The sequence below is a fragment of the Bos taurus genome, chromosome 20 (genome assembly GCF_002263795.3).
Source record: "Bos taurus isolate L1 Dominette 01449 registration number 42190680 breed Hereford chromosome 20, ARS-UCD2.0, whole genome shotgun sequence".
Classification (NCBI taxonomy): Eukaryota; Metazoa; Chordata; class Mammalia; order Artiodactyla; family Bovidae; genus Bos; species Bos taurus.
In genome coordinates, this window is record NC_037347.1 from 71,803,884 (window position 1) to 71,827,952 (window position 24,069).

Below are 24,069 nucleotides of genomic sequence, written 5' to 3' on the forward strand. Positions count from 1 at the left end.
TGTTAACACTTCCACCCAGCTTACAAAACGCCCTGGCACATACTTCCTCATAGTACCCACTGGCCGGGCAAAGTGGCCTGAGGTTGTCACGCGGTCGTTCCACATGTTCTTTCCTCCTGAAAATTACCTCCTTCCTATTTGTTGGACCACATCATTCAACACAGGTGGTTTCTGAAGTGTGGTCCTTGGTCATGTCAGGAATGCAAATTCTCAGGCCCAATCCCAGGACCTACTGAGCCAGAAGTTCTGGGCAATCCCTAACCTAGAAAAACAGAATGTGAAATGAAGGAACCCAACTGCCTCGGACTGGATTCTACAGAATCCAACCCTGAGACAAGACCTTGGGAGGTGGCTCCAAGCAGCACCTGCAAGGGGGGGAGGAAGATCTATTTACGCCCACATCACCTTCATGTAGTGTTTGGTCATTTAAATACTTCAGGACACATGTTCAGGTATTAAACCATTTGCCTGCTAAGATCTAGCAGGTAATGTCTGTTGTCTTCACTTGCTGTCAAGCACCAAAACTCATGCCTTACACACACACCACAGCAAAATCTCTGGACTTTGATGCAAGAGAATAGAAAGGTAGTTCTGTTTTATATTTCAGGTCAATAAGTACGCCTCAAGTCAAACAGTACAATACTGCAGATGAACCTGGACACAAACACAAGTCTGTAACTTATGTTTCATCTAGTTTTATTAATTCACGAGAAGAAGGCACGGGTGAAGGCAGGCTGAACACTCACTGGCAAGTTACTGGCCTCTGGTAGGAATCTCTATCAGATGGCCTCCTCAGTCTGTCAAGGACACAATCAAGAAGGCGGTGATGACCTGAACCCGGGCGTGAGCTATTATACATAATTACAGGAGCAGGGAAGCCTCAGTCTCCTCAGTAGGAGCGGATGGCTGGGGGAACAGTGGCGCAGTCAGTCTCGTTCAAAGTTCTGTCGATTACAGGTCTGTACTCCAGGGTGACCTAAAAAAAGACGAGCCGGTGATGAGTTAACGCAGAGAAACGCACACATAATACTCTCGTGCTTTTGAAAAATCATAAAAGCAGGTTTGCAGACACATTCAGGAACTTAAAAACAAAGGTATTTACTAGAATATTCTTCAGTAACGAACTTGAGACTATGTAAGTTCACATATGGAATACAACAATTAAAATAACACTGTATCAAATTCTCAACGCTTCAAATTAAAACTTAAACTGAAAATGCTCAAAAAAGCAGGTAAAATTTTGTATCCACTGTCATCACTTAATTACGTGTAAATCATGTATTTGCAGTTTTTCCTACTTGTAAGTGAAAGTTTATATGCACTCAACACTTGAGGGAACTATTTCACAATGGTGGGTGGGAGGCGGCCTCTCACCCACCTGCCCGGCTCGGTTCCGTTCCAGGCAGAAGCCTGACTGACAGTGTGCTTTCAGCGGCGTCTCTCATCTGTCAGTAGCCAACTAAAATCCACGCTGCTCCTTGCAGTTCACCTAATGCTAACCCGCGTCACCCGAGGGCCAGGCCACATGCCCGTGTGGACAGGTGGAACCCGTTCCCCACGCACCTTCCCAGTCTTGATGTCAACGTAGGAGAGCGTGTGCTTCCTCCAGTGCTGCTCAAAGGGCTTCTTCTGCTGCCCCTGGATGGGCTTGGAGTAATCGTACTCGTCAACCCTCTCCTAAGGCCACAGAAAATAAGTTTATTTCAGAAAATACCATGAACAAATACCCTTTACCGCCAGACAACCAGAAAACATGGCAAACTTGTTATTCCCACTGAAACCAAGTGGGCAGACCTGACCCGGAAGAGCACATGGCAAGAAGTCGCGCCACTGGGCACCATGCACAGATAAAACGAGCAAGATTTGGGATCCCTTGACCAGTGGCCAGTCCTCTAGACACACCTGTGGGCCTCTACCGATGAGCCACCAACCCCTCACCCCAGGCTGGCCCGATCGAGGACCCCTACCTGCTCCTGTCCACCCCATCCCCCCACAGCACTGACGAGGTCAGGCCCCTGAGCCACAGGGCTGGGAGCGGGCCTGCAGCACAGGGGGCTCAGAACTCCACTTCTGTATTTTCTCTCCACAACCAGTGGATGGGTGCTGGAATTTAACTGGTCGTCTATGCACTTGAGTTTATCAAGTACTTTTCCTGTTTTTCTGCTCTGTACTCTTTCAGACTTCAACTTTTTCTTTTAGCTTTTTTAATTTAAATGTTCTAATCTTAGCCATTAAGGAATACCCTGCATGTGGTAACAGGTAAGACGCACAAAGCCTCTTCAAATAAAACCCAAACATCCACCCACTTGGCAGCTTCTGCTGAGCAAGGCCAGACCTCTTGCCTGGGGCAATGGACACCTTCCTGACTGCTGTACCTGTACCCCAGTGAGGGGCAAGCGCCCCAACCCCAATCCACTCCAGGTCTTCAGGGACATCTCAGACACAGGAACCAACCGGCTTCCGGGAGCGGTTTCTGTCCTGGGCACACAGGACGAGCGTGCTCACAAACGTCTTCCTCTAAGTACCTGGCAAATCTAACGCAGCTCCAACTGGTGTCTCGTGGATCAAAACCCAGTTCTTCCTGCTCAGCTTCTAGCTGAGCCACCCAAACATGTCCTGGACCAAAGACTGCCTGTCCGTCGTGTTAAAGCGGCTCAAGTCCAGTAAATGTGCCCCATCCTAACCTGACTGCCACCCCCAAAACCTCCTTCCAGGAAAATCTAACTACCACGTGCTGGGTGCACTTTTCTGCAGAATCTGGCAAGTGAGCTCGGCATAAAAATCAGTTCATTAGAATAGAGAGCTGCAATGAGGCCCCACAGCTCTTTCCAGACCAGAGGCAGGCCGGTCACTGGGTCAGCCAGTGAGCACTGGCCCATGGCAGTGCCAGCTGCACCTCCGCCCTGGCCAGGCTTCGAGGCAGCAGCAGACACTGAGTGGAAGGAGAAACAGGGCACCGGAGCACCGACATGCGAGGACACAGGTGTGGCGGTTCTCAGGAGAGAAAGGCACTCTTCTCACAGCCTTGTGGGAAATGCACAGAGCGCTGCAAAGGGAGTGCGGGCCGCGGAGGCGGCTGACGGGCCACCTGGGGAGAAGGCGCACCTTGAAGTCCTCCCTGGCGTGGGCGCCGCGCGACTCCTTCCGGGCCTCCGCTCCGTAGATGGTCTGCAGAGCACAAAGCATCAGGTTCTGCAGCTCCAGGGTCTCCACCAGGTCAGTGTTCCAGACCATTCCTGGGCACACAAGGCAGCCGTTAGACAACAGGGCCCACTGAGCAAGGACTGTGGAGCCTGTGACAGTGGGCAGGCCACGGCGCACTCACCCCTGTCGAACGTCTTCAGATGCCGCAGGTCTCCGTAGAGGCTGCTGATCTTCTCACAGCCTTCCTGCAGCACACTCCCCACACGGAACACCGCGGCATGGCTCTGCATCGACTGTGACGTAAAACACTTGTAAACTCTTAACTCACGTGGAGAAGCCACGCCAAGAACTCTTAAACCTTCAGGTTTTTTCTTATGCATTTCTTGTTTGTAAAATGTTTACTTCAATAGAAAAACTAAAAAATTCAGACTGAATTTATTACTCTGAATTTTAAAATGAAGTCAGTGAGAACTTTAAAAACCTGCTCTCTAAGCAACTCTCACGTGTACAATACAGGAATACTAACTAGTCAGGACGCTGCTGCACACGCCAGGGCTTACTGATTTCCATCCTGAAACTTGTACCCTGGACTGTCTTTCTCCACGCGTCTGTTCCCTCCTCCCTTACCACTCCACGAGGCCTCCCCGAAGCCCAGACTCGTGGAGAGAACCACAGTCCTCTGGGAAAGGCCTCCCGCACCTCCTCCCTCTTGCTGGTGTCTGTGTGTATGGCCACAGGAACCATTCGGGCTTCTTTCCAGAAAACGCTCCCACGCAGAAATTTCAAGCGGACAGAGCAAGGTCTCCTTCATGGAGCAAGATTCCCCATGTTAAAATAATTGGATTCCTAACTTTTGTTTTTAACTGACCTAAACCTGTGTTACCCGATGGATTAGCCACTAAGCACAGGTACCTACATTTTAAAGTGAAGTTATCCATCAGCAGATGAATGGCTAAGAAAGCTGTGGTACATATACACAATGGAGTATTACTCAGCCATTAAAAAGAATACATTTGAATCAGTTCTAATGAGGTGGATGAAACTGGAGCCTATTATACAGAGTGAAGTAAGCCAGAAGGAAAAACATAAATACAGTATACTAACGCATATATATGGAATTTAGAAAGATGGTAACAATAACCCAGTGTACGAGATAGCAAAAGAGACACTGATGTATAGAACAGTCTTATGGACTCTGTGGGAGAGGGAGAGGGTGGGAAGATTTGGGAGAATGGCAATGAAACATGTAAAATATCATGTAGGAAACGAGTTGCCAGTCCAGGTTCGATGCACGATGCTGGATGCTTGGGGCTGGTGCACTGGGACGGCCCAGAGGGATGGTATGGGGAGGGAGGAGGGAGGAGGGTTCGGGATGGGGAACACATGTATACCTGTGGCGGATTCATTTTGATATTTGGCAAAACTAATACAATTATGTAAAGTTTAAAAATAAAATAAAATTAGAAAAAATAAATAAATAAATAAGTGAAGTTAAAGAGAAAGCCACATCCCAGTGCTGGGGAGCCACTAGTTCTGCCCTGGGCTGCCCCCTCCAGCCTTCAGTATGGAAAGCTCGCACTTGTATCTTACACAGGCCTGAACATGCCTCTGGGACACAGCAACCCCAGGGCAGCGTTATTGATGCAGCTGGCCTGCTCACTCCAGAGCTTGTAAAGGTTCCTACCTTCTGCATGTTGAGTCGCAGTTCCGATGTTCTTATGCTTCCATTGGCAAATCTCAATTTGTCAAGATTCATGACAGATTCTTCCCCAGCATTTGGTTTAATCGAGGGAACTTTATCTCCTTAAAAAAAAAAAACCCCGAAACAAAAAAACCCCCACCAAATGTGTTACACTCTTTTCAGGGAGTTTGGAAAATGCACATATAATATTCTACCTGAACTACCCTGTCTCCGAGGAAGCATCTATTGACTTGGGGTCAAAGAGTAAACAAAAAGACTAAATTTCAGGTAAAAAGTTGGTGTCCAATAAGTAATCTTTGCATGAAAAGAACAGAAACCATGTCTTAAAGTCCAAAATTAGATGTATGCAAATCAATCTCGCACTACTCATCTGTGAAGGACAAACACTGCACCCTGCAGGAGAGAAGTTCTCACTCTGCCAGCCATTCGGATTCTCAGACTTTGGGGGTGGGGGGTCGGGGGTGGATGAGAGGGACCTGGCCGGGGGTGTTTAACAGCCTCCTGCTGATCCTGGCCCTTTACCCTCAAGATTTGCTGTTCTTGCCTTTCTAAAAAGATAAACACTTTGAGGGTTTTTAAGCTGTTTGGGGACGACAAATGTATTTTCTACAGAAGGTAATGCACGTAGATGTGATGTGCAGGAGACAAAGGCCTGCAGTCACTCTCTCTCCAAGGCCGAGCGCTGCCTGAACTCCTCCAGGAGGGCGGTTTCGCTCCCTTTTGTTTCAAATGCTTTAAAAAAGTCATCTGTAAAACTGAGTTTTTCTCTTAGTCTACAGATTTCAGTAACACATACAGACTGCTGAAACTGCCATGACTTTAACGTTTAGCCTAACTTAATGTGGTTGCTGGTTCTGACAGGCAGAGCTGGGTGACCCTCCCCACAAGTGGGCCTAGGCCCTTAACGAACACCCCACCATCTCCTGCCCCAGTCTCCCTACTCCAGAACCCCACACACAAAATCACATGCACGTGGCCTCTTGGGTCTGGATCACAGCACCTGACTCAGGCTCATCCGTATTGCTACATGTGTGGGTAGTATGTTCCTTTTATTGCTGATTTCCAAAAATTTTAAAAGTGCAATCCTTCAGGTACAGAAGTAAACGGTATTCTTATAAAACTTCTTTCTCACGTCAAAGGGAAAGGGAGCCTCGACTTTTCTCCTTCGCTCTGAGAGCTGCTATGGGGCTCCCACTCCAGCCAAGTGGGCACTAGAGCTGTTGTCAGACTAGCACGTGGGATCTCTTCCTCAGCAAATTATGTTACTTTATGTCCACAAGGGGAAATCACAGGTAGAAACCCAGCCTCTCTGGAGGGGAGAGCCGTGACCCAGGCTTCTCTTGTCTGCATCAACTCATCCTTTTCTTCCTTAAGAGATGTAGTTGTATTTTGCTTCATTTATACCTACTATTTAAAACATTTCTTTGGAGATAATTCATACCAGGCAAGTAATATGTGATAAACCCCTTCAAACTAGTAATTTCCCAGGAGTGACTTCTGAGCAGAACATAACAATTGCAAGAACACCTGACTCAAGTCACTCTTCTAACTCCACCCAGCCTGTGTCTAGTCTCGGGTCTATCACCATGAAAATCTCTGAATTTGTTTCTTCACTTCTGTGGGATAAAACCAGGACTCCTCCACCTCCGCCCCCTCCCCACCATATGATCACAAAGCAAAGCCTCTGCAAACTGCCAAGCTCCTGAAGAGGCAAGTACCGGGTCTGCAGGACTCTGCGATGCTCAGGGCGCACGCCCGGCCGAAGACAACCAGGTCCAGGAGCGAGTTTGCACCCAGACGGTTGGCACCATGCACCGAGGCGCAGGCAGCCTCCCCGCATGCGTACAGGCCAGGCACAACCTGGTCCTGGCCATTCACGTGCCTCAGAACCTGGGGAAAGAGACCAAGGTTAGTGAGCACGGTCTGCCCAGCTCCCTTTCCCCGCAGCAGGGGTAGAGAAAGGAAAAGAGGTAAGACTGGACCCCCCAACCCTGAGACACTGCCAAGCCCCCTCCCCAGCCCCCTGTGCTGAGGTCTAAGGACCGCAATCTCATGCCCAGGAGACCCTCCCCGCCACCAGATGTGCCCCCGGAGCCCCACGCCAGCTGTGGGTGTGGCACAGAAAGGGCAGCAGGCAGGAGAGCACTCAACGGGGAGGTGGAGGACCGGAGGTGTCAGTGCAGCCCACCTCACCGGACGAGGGACTGAAATAGTGACTAAAAAGCTCTCTGTGACCTGCAAACCATCCACAGGAGTTAACTGTGAAGAGCTCACAAATGACTGTTGACAACATGCACTCCTGTAGGAAAAACTACAAATGACCTAATATATGACTAAGGAAGAATTAATCCAGTGCTAACAGTTGATTAAGGCGTGAAATGCAAACACTGGAGGAGCACCAGGGCCTCCCGCCCTCCAGCAGAAGCACCCGTCACACAGCACTTTTGGGGGAGGGTCCCCAGCCGATCACCTGCCCGGCACCCGTCACACAGCCACACAGCATTTCTGGGGGGTCCCCTCAGCCGATCACCTGCACGGCACCCATCACACAGCACTTCTGGGGGGTCCCCTCAGCCGATCACCTGCCCGGCACCCGTCACACAGCCACACAGCACTTCTGGGGGGTCCCCTCAGCCGATCACCTGCACGGCACCCATCACACAGCACTTCTGGGGGGTCCCCTCAGCCGATCACCTGCCCGGCACCCGTCACACAGCCACACAGCACTTCTGGGGGGTCCCCTCAGCCGATCACCTGCACGGCACCCATCACACAGCACTTCTGGGGGGTCCCCTCAGCCGATCACCTGCCCGGCACCCGTCACACAGCCACACAGCACTTCTGGGGGGTCCCCTCAGCCGATCACCTGCACGGCACCCATCACACAGCACTTCTGGGGGGTCCCCTCAGCCGATCACCTGCCCGGCACCCGTCACACAGCACTTCTAGGGGGTCCCCTCAGCTGATCACCTGCCCGGCACCCGTCACACAGCACTTCTGGGGGGTCCCCAGCCGATCACCTGTCCGGCACCCGTCACACAGCACTTCTGGAGGGTCCCCAGCCGATCACCTGCCCGGCACCCGTCACACAGCACTTCTGGGGGGTCCCCAGCCGATCACCTGCCCGGCACCTGTCACACAGCACTTCTGGGGGGTCCCCAGCCGATCACCTGCCCCTTGTAGTTGGTGGGGATGCCACCCATGTTGTAGTGCACGGTGGGAAGCACGGGGATGGGCTCCTTGGTGACGTCCACGCCCGCGAAGATCATGGCCGTCTCTGAGATGCCAGGCAGGCGCATAGCCAGCTGTGCTGGGGGCAGGTGGTGCAGCTGCAGGTACACATGGTCCTTCTCGGGCCCACAGCCTCTGGGGGAAGAGAACAGCAAGGCAACAGATCAAGGACCACATCCAGGAAATGTGAGGTCACAGCATCCTGGTGGCGTGTCAGGCACCACCTGCTTTGATACAGGAGAAAGCGCCCCTTTCACTAAGGCCACCTTTCTAGGGCATCTTTTCTCGGCACCCAAGCACCAAGGTGGGCCCCAGGGGCTGGGATGCAGCTGCGAACACGGCAGACAGCCCACCCTCACCAGGCTCACATCTGAGTGTTGGGAGGTCACCATCTGCGTGTTTTGCTGGATGAACGCATTAGTCCTTTCACGCCAAAGAACCACCTGTCTTCTTTCTTGTGCACACAGGTGATGCCTCCAGAGGCCACATGCCAGGCATCTAACCAGCAGCACCACAGCTGGCACGGTGTCAGGGGCTCAGACCTCACACTGCTTCACAAAGAACAAATCCCACTCTTGAGAGCCCCCAACCACCCCGGGTTAAGCAACAGGCATTGGAAGCTCACCGTTAAATTCCCCTAGTGGCTCAGACGGTAAAGAATCTGCCTGCCATGCGGGAGACCTGGGTTCAATCCCTCGGTTGGGACCATCCCCTGGAGGAGGGCATAGCAACCCACTCCAGTATTCTTGCCTGGAGAATCCCCATGGACAAAGGAGACTGGCGGGCTACAATCCAGGGGCTTGCAAAGAGTCTGACACAACTGAGCGACTAAGCACACAAAGGCACCACACACTCAAACACACAAACTGGTCCACAGATCTGAGAAGGATTCACAGCTAACTGCTAAAATTCTTGAACTACGGGTCTCTGGAGACCATAAACTGGCAGACAATCGACAGAGGCAACTGCACGCGGCCTCCGGGGTGGGTGGCAGGCTGACACACACAGGAGCCCCCCAGCCCTCACTGAAATGCAGACATGAACCCCAGCCACCAGAGGACAGGGCGGGCATGACCACACAGACCTTCCCTCGCGGATTTCCAGGGTCATGGACCGGGACACGACATCCCTGGACGCCAGGTCCTTAGCGACGGGGGCGTAGCGCTCCATGAACCTCTCACCCTGGCTGTTGATGAGGATGCCCCCCTCTCCACGACAGCCCTCTGTGATGAGACAGCCAGCGCCATATATGCCTGCAAAGAACCAACAGATGAGACAGTGACAACCTAACAATTGCTGGGTCTCTACTTCAGATGCAAATGCTTTTCCCAAGATACTCTGGGAGGAGCAAGGAAAGGGTGTGCAAAGAGCACCCCCTCCCAGGGGAGCAGAAGATAGAGAACAAGCCAAGGCAGATGGCGATGCCACAGCCTAGAAGTGGCGCGGCCCAGCTGCACAGAAGGCCTGGCTGCAGCGTCCACACAGTTCTGCTCACTGCCCTGACTGTGACTGTGCTGCGCCCTCTCAACACGGCGAAGTGCACCTTTAACAGCTCAGGTTTTAACTGTTTAACACCACGGAGTTCTACTGACCGGTGAAAGGAAGGAAGCCCGGTTGGAAAGCTGGTGTCTGTAGCAACTAAATGACTGACAAGGGTGCAGATCGCAATAGCCCTCATGGAGGCTGCACCCACCACGGACATTCCAAGTCTCCCCAGCTTCCCAGACAAGCCCACCAACATGATGCTGGGAAGTGCAGAGCCCAAACCCAAGTCTGGCAGCGTGGACGGGCAGCTGTGCCATATCTTGATCATCCCTCGACTTCCCTCAAGGTGATGAGGACAAGGATGTCCAGAGCTGGATGCAGTTTGTAGTCTGAAGCCTAATCCTTTGATTAGTGTTCTAAAGGGTTACCTTGCTTCTGGAACTAGATGCAAATTCCTGTCTGTCATTTTTCAGATTTCCTAGTTTCAATGGTCATTTCTTCCAGTAGTTTATTTCTCAAATATTGAAAAGGAAACAAACAAAAAAGCTCTAACTACAGAGAAAATCAGAAGTCTCAGACATCTTACTGGTTAAAAATAGCTATAAAACCACCACCTAATACACTGGTTTTTCTCATCCATGCCAGGGTCGGATGACAGAGTGTGCCCGGTTCTGCAGTGCTGGGGTGGCTCCTCAGCTGACAGGTCGCCCCAGCACCCTCCCACGCTCGTGCACACGTCGCCTCACTCAGTGTCTGGCCCAGCCTGCCACTCAGCCACCGTGGCAGCCCAGAGTCCGCATGTGCTGCTTCTCCACTCAAGTGCCTTCCCTCCAGCCCTACCACGTGCTGGGCACTGTGAATGTCACTGTTGGCTGCTCAGCCGTGTCTGACTCTTTGTGACCTCGTGGACTGTAGCCTGCCAGGCTCCTCTGTCCATGGGATTCTCCAGGCAATACTGGGCAGCGGTAAAGAGACAGACCTGCTCTGGCCTCCCAGGGGAGCAGAGAGCCTCGTCGAGGAGAGGGACAGCCAGCAGTCACTGTGTTGCATCGCAAGCGTGCCAAGGTGAGGTGGAGCTAAGACGCTGGCTTCACCGCCCTGAGGGCCCTGGGAAGAAGCTCCTCGGGGAGGCCATGGTTCAGGACTGAGATCCGAGAAAGCAAGCATGTGCAACCGCAGAGGGGCCTTCCCATAGGTCCCGGTCACCTGAAAGACGAGGAGCCCGACGCGTCCTACCTGTGGGGTGGAACTGCACGAACTCCAGGTCCTGGCAGGGCAGGCCAGCCCTGGTCACCATGGCAGTGCCGTCCCCGGTGCTGGTGTGGGCGGACGTGCAGCTGAAGTAGGTGCGCCCGTAGCCTCTGGAAAACACAGGCCGGCAGAGTGGCGACTGCACGAGTGTCCCCTCGGGGCCCCCTCTCTAAGGACTGAGGGGCCATGCTCTGGACAGCAACTCTGGTGCATCTGCACGAGCTGCCCTGGCCTGTCTGTGCTGTGTGATTCTCTCAAAGAATGCTCCTTTTACAGTAAAACGTAAAAACATTTATGGATCCACTTCTTAAAAGTGTTAAAGAAACAGACTGAAGTATTTAAGATGGAATTTTACTTGTTTTCTTCATGTGAATAAATAGCATTTATCTATCCCAGAAATCAGTATAATCACAGCATCCACCAAAGCAAAAGAGATGTTACTCCAGAAAGTGTCACATGACCCTCCAGGCCTCGGTCTCCTCGAGGGTCCACCCAGCAGGGAACTGCTGACTCTTTCTGGCCATGCCCAAGGTAGCTGCTGGGGCTGCCCCTCAGGCCCGCAGCAGTACGAGCCCAGCGGGTGACTCGCAGCCTGGGCTGCACCCACTGCCCCGTGACGCCTCCATTCTCACTAGAAACAGGAAGTACCGAAACGCAGCTTGCCTGCAGAAAAGTCGAACACCACAAAGGTAGGCTCTCACCCGGTGGCGATGACAGTGTTCCTGGCCCTGATGCGGTGGATGGACCCGTCTTCTATGCACAGAGCGATCACACCGCGGCACTCCCCGCTCTCCATCAGGAGGTCCAGAGCAAAGTACTCCACAAAGTAGCTGGTGTCATAGCGCAGAGACTGAAAGGGGGCGAAGATGGAAAAACAGGGATCCTTCATCTGCAGTGGCACTGTAAACCTGACCGGTTAGAGACCACGATCTGAGGGGAGAGGGACCAGGCAGACCCGAGGGGAACAACGGATTCAAAAAGGAGCTGCAGACTTCAACCCTCGGATGCCAGCTCATTGGTACAAAGACCACAGACCAGGAGAGGGGGCTGCACATGGGCCTCATCTCAGCTCCATGTAGCCCTGAGAGGTGCCAGAGGCAGCACCAAGCCCCCCCAAGCCACCGGGGCCGAGCCACGGACCACGGGGTCCAACGTGGACCAGGCTGTGCCATGTGGCCATCGAGTCCCAGTAAAACGAGATGCTCAGCACATTTCCACCACAGCAGAGGGGTTCATCCTGGACTGTGCAGCCTGGACTTGGGATCTGACAGCCCTGGAAAAGGACAGGGCACTTGTCAAACCACCAGCCCCCACACCTGACACACAATTCTGACTTGAAAATCAATGATCTGTGCCCCCTCCTGCAAAACAAGAGTTCAGAAGCAGCACTGTTCAGAATATTGATTACTGGGCCAAAGTTGGCCCTGATTATCCAGTGACCACTGTCCTTCAAGTCACAGGTCAGATTGAACAGTTAAGTATTAAATCAATCAATTCAGGAACTCAGAGGTGGGGAAAGAGCTTCAAAATGCTCACTCTGTTCTTGAACTTTCATGACACAGGCCAGGGTCAAACCTGGCATGTAATGACCACCACTTACCTTTCCTAAAACAGATACTTTCAAATTAACAACTAACCAAATTACTTTGCCGTTCAGAAAGTGACCGCTGAGCTGACGGTGACCTGGCCCAGAGTGGCCTGCTTCCCACCCTCCACACACCCGGCTGGACTCCGCCCCGCCGCCTCACCCTTCCATACAACGTGTGCAGCAGCGAGTGGCCCGTGCGGTCGGCCACGCAGCAGCAGCGATGGGCCTGCCCACCCTTCCCGAACTTGAGGCTCTGTCCGCCAAAGGCACGCTGGTAGATCTTGCCATCTTCAGTTCTGCTAAAGGGCATGCCGTAATTCTCCAGCTGAGGAACACAAAAGGAGACACCTAGCACCTTACAGGACACTCACGGCTAACCGACACTAGAACTTCAACACCAATCCACAGACCAGGGTGAACCCCCTCTATGAAAAGGTCAGCCCCGGGGAGCAGCCCTCCCGTGACAGCGGCTCACTGTCGCCAGGCCCGCAGCCGGCAAGGACGCACCTCCACCACAGAGGCGGGGGCCTGCTCCGTCATGTAGTGGATGGCGTCCTGGTCCCCCAGCCAGTCGGAGCCTTTCACGGTGTCGTAGAAGTGCCACCGCCAGTTGTCCTCCTCCATGTTCCCCAGGGCGGCATTGATCCCTCCCTGAAACACAGCAGCCCGTGAACCAGCAGGAGCCTGGCTGCACCATCAGCCTGCCTCCCACTGCCCTGAAGGAACAGATGTGGACAAAGCCAGCTCTTCGAGTGCCAGCGTCTGTGAGGGATACCACCGCCTGGCAGACTGTGAAGCAGGTCTCTCCCCTACAACCCAGAGACAGTTTTGGAGCCCCCTAGCCTCAGGCGCCTCGCCCGGGAGAGCGGCATGGGGCCTGAGGCCTCGGGGAGTTGTCTGGAGGGTTGGCTGAGATCCCCTGGGTGAGGCTCCTTTACTACCAAGCCTGGCACATAAAGGGGACTCAGAGCTGCCTACTGTTTTATGTCAAGCACCCAGAGGTGCTTGGGGGCACCAGTTAAAGACAGGAAGCACCCACTGCTGAGGCTCGGAGCCACGCCCCCACGCCCCTTCCCCTGCTGGGCACTGCCCCACCCCACTCCCACAGCCAGCCCCTCAGTCACTAGAAGAGCGAAGCACAGAGCACGCGTGAGCAGCCAGCAGCACCCCCCCGCCCTGAACCGCAACTGCTATTCCTCTTCAGGTGGGGTCTTTCTCACAGGACACTTTCTCTAATCGCCCTCTCCCCCACTGTTATTCAACTGCAACTTCTTCAAGACTCTCCGGAGCTCCTTCCCCGGCCGCTGCTGCTGTCCCCCAGCTTGCTGAGTGTTTTGCTACCAAACCAATGCTCATAGAGCAGGAGCCTCGGCCAGACAACACACGAGTTAACTCATTCCCTCCTCCCTCCTCCAACTCTAAACTCAAACACATTCCTGATAAAGAAAAATCTTAAGTACTAGGGTAGCAGAATATAGAAAGATGGCTTAAAATGATGTGAAAATCAAATTGCCTTCCAAAGGAGTTATATAAATTTATATCTTCCCCAACGATGTAAAAAAATTCCTGTTTCCCCACAGCCTTGCCAAGAGTTTTGTCAAACTTGGAGATCTGCTTATCTAATAAGTAAAAAATTCTCAATAAATAAATAGTGCAAAAATACATAGCCTAGTGCACACACAAATGTTGTTATCCTTCCCCAATTAAATGTTCCTTTCTAGCGAACCAGCATTCAAGTCATGCTACCCTTTCCGCATTCCGTTTTATTAATATTGCACTCCACCTGAAAACCGCATTATTTTTGCAGTACTACCTAAAATGATCTGCTTATATCTATTCTTCCTTTTAGACAATGAATTATCCACAGGAGTTTATTATTTATTCTTCAGTTTACAAAGCACAGCTTTCGAACAAAGTATCTGGACAGCTCGGTGGCTGAAGAAGGCTGCTGCTCCAGGTGTGATGGTGACAGGAGCATCCACTGTCCCAGAGTCACCACATCCTCTGCTGTCCCAACGAGGAAGTGTGCCCAAATACTAGAAAAGATGGCCACATGTGGCCCTAGGGTACTCCCTGCACATCAGCCAGGCTCCACCTACAGTGTGCCTCAAGTGAAAAATCACAACCGTTAAGTCACGTAAGTTCCCACCTCACTCACCCCCTTCCCTAAATCCAGAGCAGTACAGGCCACTGCTCTCTGCTGCACCTTCGTGCCATCATCAGAGCCCATCCCCAGTGCTGGAAGCTGGCCCCGAGGCTCTGGCAGACACAGGGTGAGCGCACAGCTTGCTCGTTCACGTGGGGCGAGAGCAGGGGAGGAGGTCACACTGCAATAGGGACAGGCGCCGGGGGGTGGGGGGTGGGGGGGGGTGGGGTGGGCGGGGCGGTGACTGGAGTGGAAACAGGAGGGACGCATCCCCAGGAGGTGGGTGGTGACAGCGGGTAGACAGCCCTGGGGACCGAGTGCCAGGAGCAGAGGGGGCACGGTGCAGGGCAGGGCTCCTCGAGCGGCACCTCGCAGGCACTGTGAGCACGACAGCGCCTTCTCATACCTGGGCCGCGACAGTGTGGGATCTGGTGGGGAAGAGCTTCGTGACGCAGGCCGTGTTGAAACCTGCTTCAGAGAGGCCGAACGCGGCCCGCAGGCCTGCCCCCCCGGCACCAACCACCACGGCATCAAACTCATGGTCCACAACTGGATACTGCGCAGAAATCTGGAAAAGAAAAGTCCCTGTTAATCACTGGTTCAACTAGGCTGGACACTGAGGCTGTGGTCACGGTGAAGGACCTCAGCACACACGAGTCGCTGCCACAGCCGGAGGGCCTCCATCGCGCTGGGCTGCACACCAGGCACGGCAGCAACGGCAGACACAGTGAGCACGTCAAGTCGAAAGGGTGCTCCCATCACAGCAGAGCACCGACCCCACGGAGCCGGGACACCCACCATCAGCTGAAAAGCTGGAAACTTACAGTGTGGGGCCACAGATGCAGAGGAGGGCAACGCCACAGATCAAAACACCAGTTCCAACTATGGTTTCTCTTTACAGTTATCATTTTTTATCTTTTCTTTTTATGCTTATATCTGTATGCATGTGGTTAGACAAACCTAAGCTTATAAAGTAGTATAGGCCATGATTTGCAAGTTTCTCATGAAAACACTGAAGTGTTGTCTCATTTAGATAAGCACAGTCCACGCACCTGGGAGACCACCAAGAACCCAAGGATGCTCCAGGTCCATACTGTATGTACAACTGAGAAGGTGCCAACTAGCACTCAGTCACCACTGTCAGTGCTATGAAAATGGCCTCAGAAGCAAATTCCGGTTTCTTCAACAGAGTGCGGAAGAGCCTTGTAAACACAGAGGAGCCCATGTTCAGCTGAGAAGGCATCTGTCACCTCGCATTCCAGTAAATATTGTTCACCTGATATCTGTATTTTGTTAGTTTACTTCACTTGAAGTTTAATTTGCTTATAGATACACAAGAGCTATAAGCAAAAATGCCAGTACCTATGTTCATGTCTGTACTATAATTACTAATACAACAAAAGTGATTTGAGTATGAATTAGAGAATTTAAGTAAAAATCTGTGTGTTACTCAAGTACATAAATAACTGGTACAGAACACTACTCTGCTAAATCAAGAAAATCACTTAAAACAAAGAGCCCTGAACTTACCGCATCTGAAACTTTAGCGGACGACCTCTTATTGCCATCAACGGTGAAGTGAAAACTGCGGGTTCCTGTCTGCCATGCTGCCGGCCACTTCTGAAACACAGAGGGAGGGCTACATGTCTTCATAGAACCCGGAACTCCTGATTTCCTAAGTTGCCAGCCTTCTCACGGACCCGGGTGCATGCTCTCATCCAGAACCCTTTCCTGGAACCCTCCACTTAGCTCTGAAGGTTAAGGCAGGGGCTAAGGACCCAGGCCCAGCTTGAGGAACTGGTAACCAGCAAAGGCCTTTCCACATGAAGCTTGTTTCCAGACAGGACATTCACTGACCCAGGAAATGTAAAAAGCACACTTTCACATTAATTTCTTGACTTGCGGTACTTAGTGGAGAAGGGGAAGGACACCTGTGCTGCCTAAGTGGCAGGTCTGCGGACAACCAAATGCTTCTCCCGGGTCCACCCAGCCTGCACACGGGGCCTGTGGCTCACTGCAGGAGGCGCTGACAGTGAGGAGTGGGCAGTGGGGCTCCAGAGCAGGCCGCCCCGGGGCGGGCCCTTCATGGACGCTCCTGGTCCTGCGTCGCCCTCTCCACACCTGCGCCGGCTCAGCCGCGCATACTCCACCTCCATACCCCCTACCTGTACAGCTGTCACCGGTCTGTCCCTGGCCAACCTCTACAACTGCAAGCCTCAGCTAAGATGTCCCTTCCAACAACCATTTACCCAGGAAACTGGTGGCAATGAAACCACAACCCAGCAAGAGAGGCAACATTCTTCATGGACTAAGAAAGGTCCACAATTTAGGGAACAAGTCTTTTCATTCTGCTTATCACATTTCAGCAGACTGATAAAAGAGAATATTCTGAACAACAGTTTTGGGAACTAAATACATTCAGCAATTACAAAAGGGATGTCTTCAATTATTCTTCAATTGGAAGAGATGTTTCAATTTTGTGGAGAAAATTATGCTTTGGGACAAACACATGTGGATTATAGGGAGAATTTCCAAATACAATATGAACTGCAACCAAGTTGTCTGAAACCGGACAGACTTCTGCAAGATGAGGAACTCTGTCAGGGCTGGACAGTCTGGCTGACCACCAGCAAGGAACACCGGAGGCAGGAGGCTCCCCCTAACTCAGGAACTGAGTGATGGCTGATGCAAACATCTGAGTTTATCTTAACAGCTCTACTTAAAAAGTATAGTTTCTTGCATTTTTAAGTAGATTCGAACTGGTAAGAGTGATGTTCTTGAAGTTTTCATTTGTAATGTTAAGTATATTTGTTTTTTTTCCTAAGTACATTTGTTTTTATTGACAAAACTAATTTAGTTTTTTCCTTTAGATGTAAATTTAAAAGAATATTCTCCAGCTTTATTACACTTTTTTAAATGGTAAATTCGTATTTTAACATAAACCAAGTCCCTGAAGGAATTTTAATACAAATGCTCTTGAAAATATCATAAAGTACTCCCACTGAACTGAACAATAAAAATATAGCTAACAGTACCAATAAGGATAGTATACTTTGTGATACCAAGTTAAAATTAAAATAGAAACTGTGAGATTCCCAAAGTATTTACTTCTTTTTCCAGGATGTTCACATTGAATAAAGACAGACAAACACACCCACCCACGTGGTTAGGTTAAAAAGCAGTACCTACTGTAATGAGATCGGTAACAGATTATCACATTACCACCCCGTGGAAAACAGTAACACGATTTTTTGTACCTAAATCAGATTTGGGGAGTGATTTTAGAATTTGGAGAGTCCAATGTAATCCAATTTCTGTCTTTAGACAAAACTCATTTTATGCCACTTATTATTCTCACGTTTTTTGAAGACAAAAATATCAAACATTTTGCAACAGGGTAACATGAAAAAGAAAGCAGAAACCTACCTAAGATATTAACAGAGTTAGCATAAAAGTACAGGCCACTGAATCAGGAGAATAAAGAGAGAAACAAGTGAGAAGGGCACATACTTATCTCTTCAACTGAGCAAAGTGGAAAGTCCTCATCTAGCACAACATCCTATGAATCAGGACCAAGAAGTTACTCTATAAGAACAGGTACAAGCTACACAATTACAGAACTACACACTAAAGGTTCTGAAAGTGGTTGCATAATCACACTGGGAGAACTGAAGATGTGGGTAGTGGGGTAAGTGAACTAAACCCTTCAGAACAGTTGCTCAGTTGTGTCTGACTCTTTGCCACCCCATGGACTGCAGCATGCCAGGCCTCCCTGTCCATCAACAACTCCTGGAGTTTACTCAAACTCATGTCCATTGAGTCAGTGATGCCATCCAACCCTCTCATCCCCTTCTCCTCCCGCCTTAATCTTTCCCAGCATCAGGGCCTTTTCAAATGAGTCAGTTCTTAGCATCAGGTGGCCAAAGTATTGCAGTTTGAGCTTCAGCATCATTCCTTCCAATGAATATTCAGGACTGATTTTCTTTAGGAAGGACTGGTTGGATCTCCTTGCAGTCCAAGGGACTCTCAAGAGTCTTCTCCAACACCACAGTTCAAAAGCATCGATTTTTGGCACTCAGCTTTTTTTATAGTCCAACTCTCACATTTATACTTGACTACTGGAAAAACCATAGCTTTGACTAGACGGACCTTTGTTGGCAAAGTAATGCCTCTGCTTTTTAATAAGCTGTCTAGGTTGGTCAAACTTTTCTTCCAAGGAGCAGGTGTCTTTTAATTTCATGGCTGTAGTCACTGTCTGCAGTGATTTTGGAGCCCCTCAAAATAAAGTCTGTCACTGTTTCTATTACTTCCCTATCTATTTGCCATGAAGTGATGGGACCAGATGTCATGATCTTAGTTTTCTGAATGTTGAGCTTTAAGCCAACTTTTTCACTCTCCTCTTTCACTTTCATCAAGAGGCTCTTTAGCTCTTCTTCACTTTCTGCCATCAGGGTGGTATCATCTGCATATCTGAGGTTATTGATATTTCTTCTGGCAATCTTGATTCCAGCTTGTGCTTCATCCAGTCCAGCTTTTCTTATGATGTACTCTGCATATAAGTAAGCAGGGTGACAACATACAGCCTTGACATACTCCTTTCCCAATTTGGAACCAATCTGTTGTTCCATGTCCAGTTCTAACTGTTGCTTCTTGACCTGCATACAGACTTCTAAGGAGACAGGTCAAGTGGTCTGGTATTCCCATTTTGTGAAGAATTTTCCACAGTATTTTGTGATCTACAGTCAAAGGCTTTGGTGTAGTCAATAAAGCAGATCTTTTTTCTGGAATTCTCTTGCTTTTTCGATGATCCAACAGATGTTGGCCATTTGATCACTGGTTCCTCTGCCTTTTCTAAACCCAGCTTGGACATATGGAAGTTCGCGGTTCACGTACTGTTGAAGCCTGGCTTGGAGAATTTTGAGCATTACTTTACTAGCATGTGAGATGAGTGCAATTGTGCAGTAGTTTGAGCATTCTTTGACATTGCCTTTCTTTGGGAATGGAACGAAAACTGATCTTTTCCAGTTCTGTGGCTACTGCTGAGTTTTCCAAATTTGTTGGCATATTGAGTGCAGCACTTTCACAACATCATCTTTTAGGATGTGAAACAGCTCAACTGGAATTCGATCACCTCCACTAGCTTTGTTTGTAGTGATACTTCCTAAGGCCCACTTGATTTCACATTCCAGGATGTCTGGCTCTAGGTGAGTGATCACACCATCGTGATTATCTGGGTTGTGAAGATCATTTTGTATAGTTCTTCTGTGTATTCTTGCCACCTCTTAATATTTTCTGCTTCTATTAGGTCCATACCACTCCTGTCCTTTATTGTGCCCATCTTCGCATGAATATTCCCTTGGTATCTCTAATTTTCTTGAAGAGATCTCTAGTCTTTCCCATTCTATTGTTTTCTTTTTGTTTGCATTGATCACTGAGGAAGTCTTTCTTATCTCTCTTTGCTATTCTTTGGAACTCTGCATTCAAATGGGTATATCTTCCCTTTTCTCCTTTGCCTTTTGCTTCATTGTGGGATTCTTGCCCACAGCAGCAGATATAATGGTCATCTGAGTTAAATTCACCCATTTTAGTCCATTTTAGTTCTCAGATTCCTAAAATGTTGACGTTCACTCTTGCCATCTCCTGTTTGACCACTTCCAATTTGCCTTGATTCATGTACCTAACATTCCAGGTTCCTATGCAGTATTGCTCTTTACAGCACTGGACTTTACTTCCATCACCAGTCATATCCACAACTGGGTGATGGTGTTGCTTTGGCTCTGTCTCTTCATCCTTTTCTGGAGTTATTTCTCCACTGATCTCCAGTAGCATATTGGGCACCTACTGACCCATGGAGTTCATCTTTCAGTGTCCTATCTTTTTGCTTTTTCATACTGTTTGTGGGATTCTCAAGGCAAGAATACTGAAGTGGTTTGCCATTCCCTTCTCCAGTGGACCACGTTTTGTCAGAACTCTCCACCATGACCCGTCTGTCCGTCTTGGGTGGCCCTACACAGCATGGGTCATAGTTTCATTGAGTTAGACAAGGCTGTGGTCCATGTGATCAGTTTGGTTAGTTTTCTGTGATTGTGGTTTTCAGTCTGTCTGCCCTCTGATGGAGAAGGATAAGAGGCTTATGGAAGCTTCCTGATGGGAGACTGACTGAGGGGGAAACTGGGTCTTGTTCTGATGGGTGGGGCCATGCTCAGTAAATCTTTAATTCAATTTTCTGTTGATGGGTGGGGCTGTGTTCCCTCCTTGTTATTTACCCGGGCCCAAATTATGATGGAGGTAATGAAAATAATGGTGACCTCCTGCTACACTCAGTGCCCCCAACCCTGAAGTAGGCCACCGCCAACCCACACCTCTGCCGGAGACTCCTGGACACTTGCAGGCAAGTCTGGGTCAGTCTCTTGTGTGTGTGTGTGTGTGGGGGGGGGGGGGGGTCACTGCTCCTTTCTCCTGGAGCACACAAGGTTCTGTTTATGCCCTCCAAGAGTCTGTTTCCCCAGTCTTGTGTAAGTTCTGACAGCCCTATGCGGGGTTAATGGCAACTCCCTCCAAGAGGGCTTATGCTATACCCAGGTCTGCTGCACCCAAAGCCCCTGCCTCTGCAGCAGTCCACTGCTGACCCGTACCTCTGCAGGTGAACTAAATCCTTATTTACCAGCAAAAATCAATGTCTAAAATGGACAAAATGCACCTGCATATTAGCTAGAGAAATGGATGTAAATAGCAGGCATCAATACCAAAATCAGTTCAGAACTGATTCTATTAGAGAACAGGTTTGGGGAAGGAGGTGGTCTTCTTTCTTTTCACTTATAAAAACTTCTGTACTCACTGACTTTTTTTTTTTTTTGCTACTATGTGCAATTACTTTCACTTAAAATTTAAAGGTTTTTCAAGCAGGGATGTTTAAAACATCATTCACATGATAACTGAGGGTAGGCTGTGAGCTGCAGGCCCTGGCACGGAGGAACATCACACAAGTTTCACATGTTCCCTCACAGAACCCTCATTAATCCCACAGAGAAGTGGAGTCTTTCCAGCGTATTGGATCTGCCTGGCAGGCTCCAGATCCTACACTTTCCCTACCATCCAGGGATCCTTGGAAAAAAATTTCTGGGCTTCCAAACTAAGATGAATATCCAGGTATATACCAAAACCAGCCACAATTTTTCAAATGAACCAGGAAAAACAGGACATGGAACACAGAACTAAGAGCTAGTGCCAAGAAACAAAACAGAAGGGTGCTAGTCACTGCAGTGGCCCGAACGGTGTGAATCCAGACACGCCACTGGCACGCACTCAGAACAACACTTCTGAATAAACTGATTTATTCTAGAATAGCTTGTTGAAAATGGAAAAATATCACCTGAAGTTAGGCAACAACTATCTAAGGTTACTGGTTTTACTCTTCCTTTCGATTTAACCACTTTCAAATAGTGTGCAAATTTGTGTCAGTGCACTGGGACAATTAAAAAGGAAACAAAGGCAAAATAGGTTTGATAATTCTGTAACTCGAAAGTAGCTGTAAATATGACTTGAAAACACCACAGAATTGAATAAATTTTCTGTGGACTTTATTCAAATTATCCTTATTGAGTACAGTCCTTGAACATTTCTCAGTGGGAGATTATGAATTCCTTTCTTTTTTTGTTCTGCTAATTTGCTGCTTCTGTTCTTGCCAACCTTAAACTCCATTAAGCAGCTTGCAGACAGATTAATTTACATAGGTGGAAATTATTTTAAAAGCTACCTTCATCAAGATAAAAGACTTTAAAACTCAAGACCATCTTTGGTAGATCTAACCTGTGGTTTAATTTTGCTAACTCTCTCTCGCCATTTTGTTCACAAGCACCTGAACACAAGACCCTGGTGAAGAATCATGGAGACAGTGAAGCACAGGGCTGGCAGTTAAGAGCAGATTGCACTAAGGTCACTTCCAATCAAGCCAACAGGAGAGGAGAGGTTTAGGCTCCAATCTGTTGTGTGAAACTTTCACTTTCAGCTAAAACCTCAAAGCTGAATTCCTTCCAGCCCAGCCTGGATAAAGGTCAGCAACGCGTACATAAACTGTCAAAGGGCGAGTGATGGGTGAAGGGCAAGCACAGGCTGGAATGGCTGGAATAAGGATCGCCGGGCTCCAGTCCAGGCTGACAGACCTGTCCATTCTTCCCCAGTGACCACCAGACCAAACTGCCATCTCACCTAACAAGAAGGGCCCACTCAGAAGTCTGCTTATGCTTGGTTGACTAAAACTACCCCACTGGCCATGGACTTCATCACCTGCTTGTGGACCTCCTGCTACCCTTGTGTCTTAGAGTCCAAGATTTGAGGGGCTGGGGGGAACCTCCGCTCAGTAAGCATCAACAACATGGGACATTTAAAACACTTTCTGGGGTTGGCAGAATGTCCGACTCAACCTCCTCACATTTAACATAACCTCTAATACCAAAATTTTAAAAAGAAAAAAACCGTGGGTATAATTATAGGCACAAATCAAGTCTACATTGCTGAAAGCCTTGCTTCTCACTGCGATCTTTACTTTATAATTAAAGCATTAACTAGGTGGCTGGGCAAGTTCACATAACGGGACCACGTAACTAAACCCTCTAAATTCAGTCTGCTAAGTCACTTCAGTCGTGTCCGACTCTGTGCGACCCCATAGACGGCAGCCCACCGGGCTCCCCCGTCCCTGGGATTCTCCAGGCAAGAACACTGGGGTGGGTTGCCATTTCCTTCTCCAATGCATAAAAGTGAAAAGGGAAAGTGAAGTCGCTCAGTCATGTCCAACCCTCAGCGACCCCATAGACTGCAGCCTTCCAGGCTCCTTCGTCCATGGGATTTTCTAGGCAAGAGTACTGGAGTGGGGTGCCATTGCCTTCTCCGAAATTCAGTGTTTCAGTAAAATTCCAGAGGATCAACTCAGAAGACTTAACTGTCAGGAGTGGAAGGGACACGGTCCAGCAGCCAGGCCTCGCCGGGCTCCGCAGGGAACACCCAGGAGGACATCGGTCTCGCGACCGCCCCGGTCGCTATACGGTCAGTGCCCAGGGGCCGCGCAAAGCCCCAGAAGCAAGGCCGAGCCGAGTGCCGGGGCGCTGCTCAGACCGCACCCCATGGGACCCACGGCCGTCCGGCCGCCCCGGGCGTGTCCCGCCGCGTGACCTTGGGCGGCCAAATCTTCAAGCGCGCGCCCGCGGCTGGGCAAGCAGCTTCGCAGCCGCGCCGGGCTCCCGGATGGGCCCCGGGGCAGTGACCTTCACCGCGCCGCCGCCCGGCCGGCCGGCTCCGGAACGTGCGGCGGGCCCTCCCCAGACCGTTTCGCCGCGAGGCAGGGGACCCGGGACCCGGGACCCAGTGTCTGCCGCGCCCCGCCCGCGGCGGACACTCACCGTGCAGGTCAGCGCCAGGCGCCGGGCGCGCCACAAGCGCGACACAGCGGCAACCCCCGACATGTCCGCCCTCCGGAGCAGTCAGCCGGTCCCGCGCGGACCGCGCCTGCGTACGTCGCCGCGCCCG

At 50.3% G+C, this 24,069-nt stretch overlaps 1 protein-coding gene across 1 annotated transcript; it reads right to left on the reverse strand.

The window, feature by feature from the left end:
• Nucleotides 1-679: 679 nt before the first annotated feature.
• On the reverse strand, nucleotides 680-24,035 carry SDHA (succinate dehydrogenase complex flavoprotein subunit A). The gene is made up of 15 exons (NM_174178.3): nucleotides 23,943-24,035; nucleotides 16,078-16,167; nucleotides 14,954-15,115; nucleotides 12,909-13,052; nucleotides 12,562-12,726; nucleotides 11,515-11,663; nucleotides 10,799-10,923; nucleotides 9,162-9,330; nucleotides 8,017-8,212; nucleotides 6,565-6,736; nucleotides 4,829-4,947; nucleotides 3,326-3,437; nucleotides 3,106-3,236; nucleotides 1,564-1,677; nucleotides 680-976 (listed from the first exon to the last, which is right to left on the reverse strand). The coding sequence occupies exons 1-15, from the start codon at nucleotides 24,003-24,005 to the stop codon at nucleotides 890-892; spliced, it is 1,998 nt and encodes a 665-aa protein (NP_776603.2). The 5' UTR covers nucleotides 24,006-24,035; the 3' UTR covers nucleotides 680-889.
• Between the last annotated feature and the right edge of the window lie 34 nt (nucleotides 24,036-24,069).

What these genes read in the sequence shown, in the direction of transcription:
- SDHA (NM_174178.3), bottom strand. Translation starts at nt 24,005, where the DNA reads ATGTCGGGGGTTGCCGCTGTGTCGCGCTTGTGGCGCGCCCGGCGCCTG. An exon ending in GCCTGGCGCTGACCTGCACG is followed by an intron (nt 16,168 to 23,942) that starts GTGAGTGTCCGC and finishes TCTGTGTTTCAG; the next exon opens with AAGTGGCCGGCAGCATGGCA. An exon ending in TCTGAAGACGTTCGACAGGG is followed by an intron (nt 3,237 to 3,325) that starts GTGAGTGCGCCG and finishes TTGTGTGCCCAG; the next exon opens with GAATGGTCTGGAACACTGAC.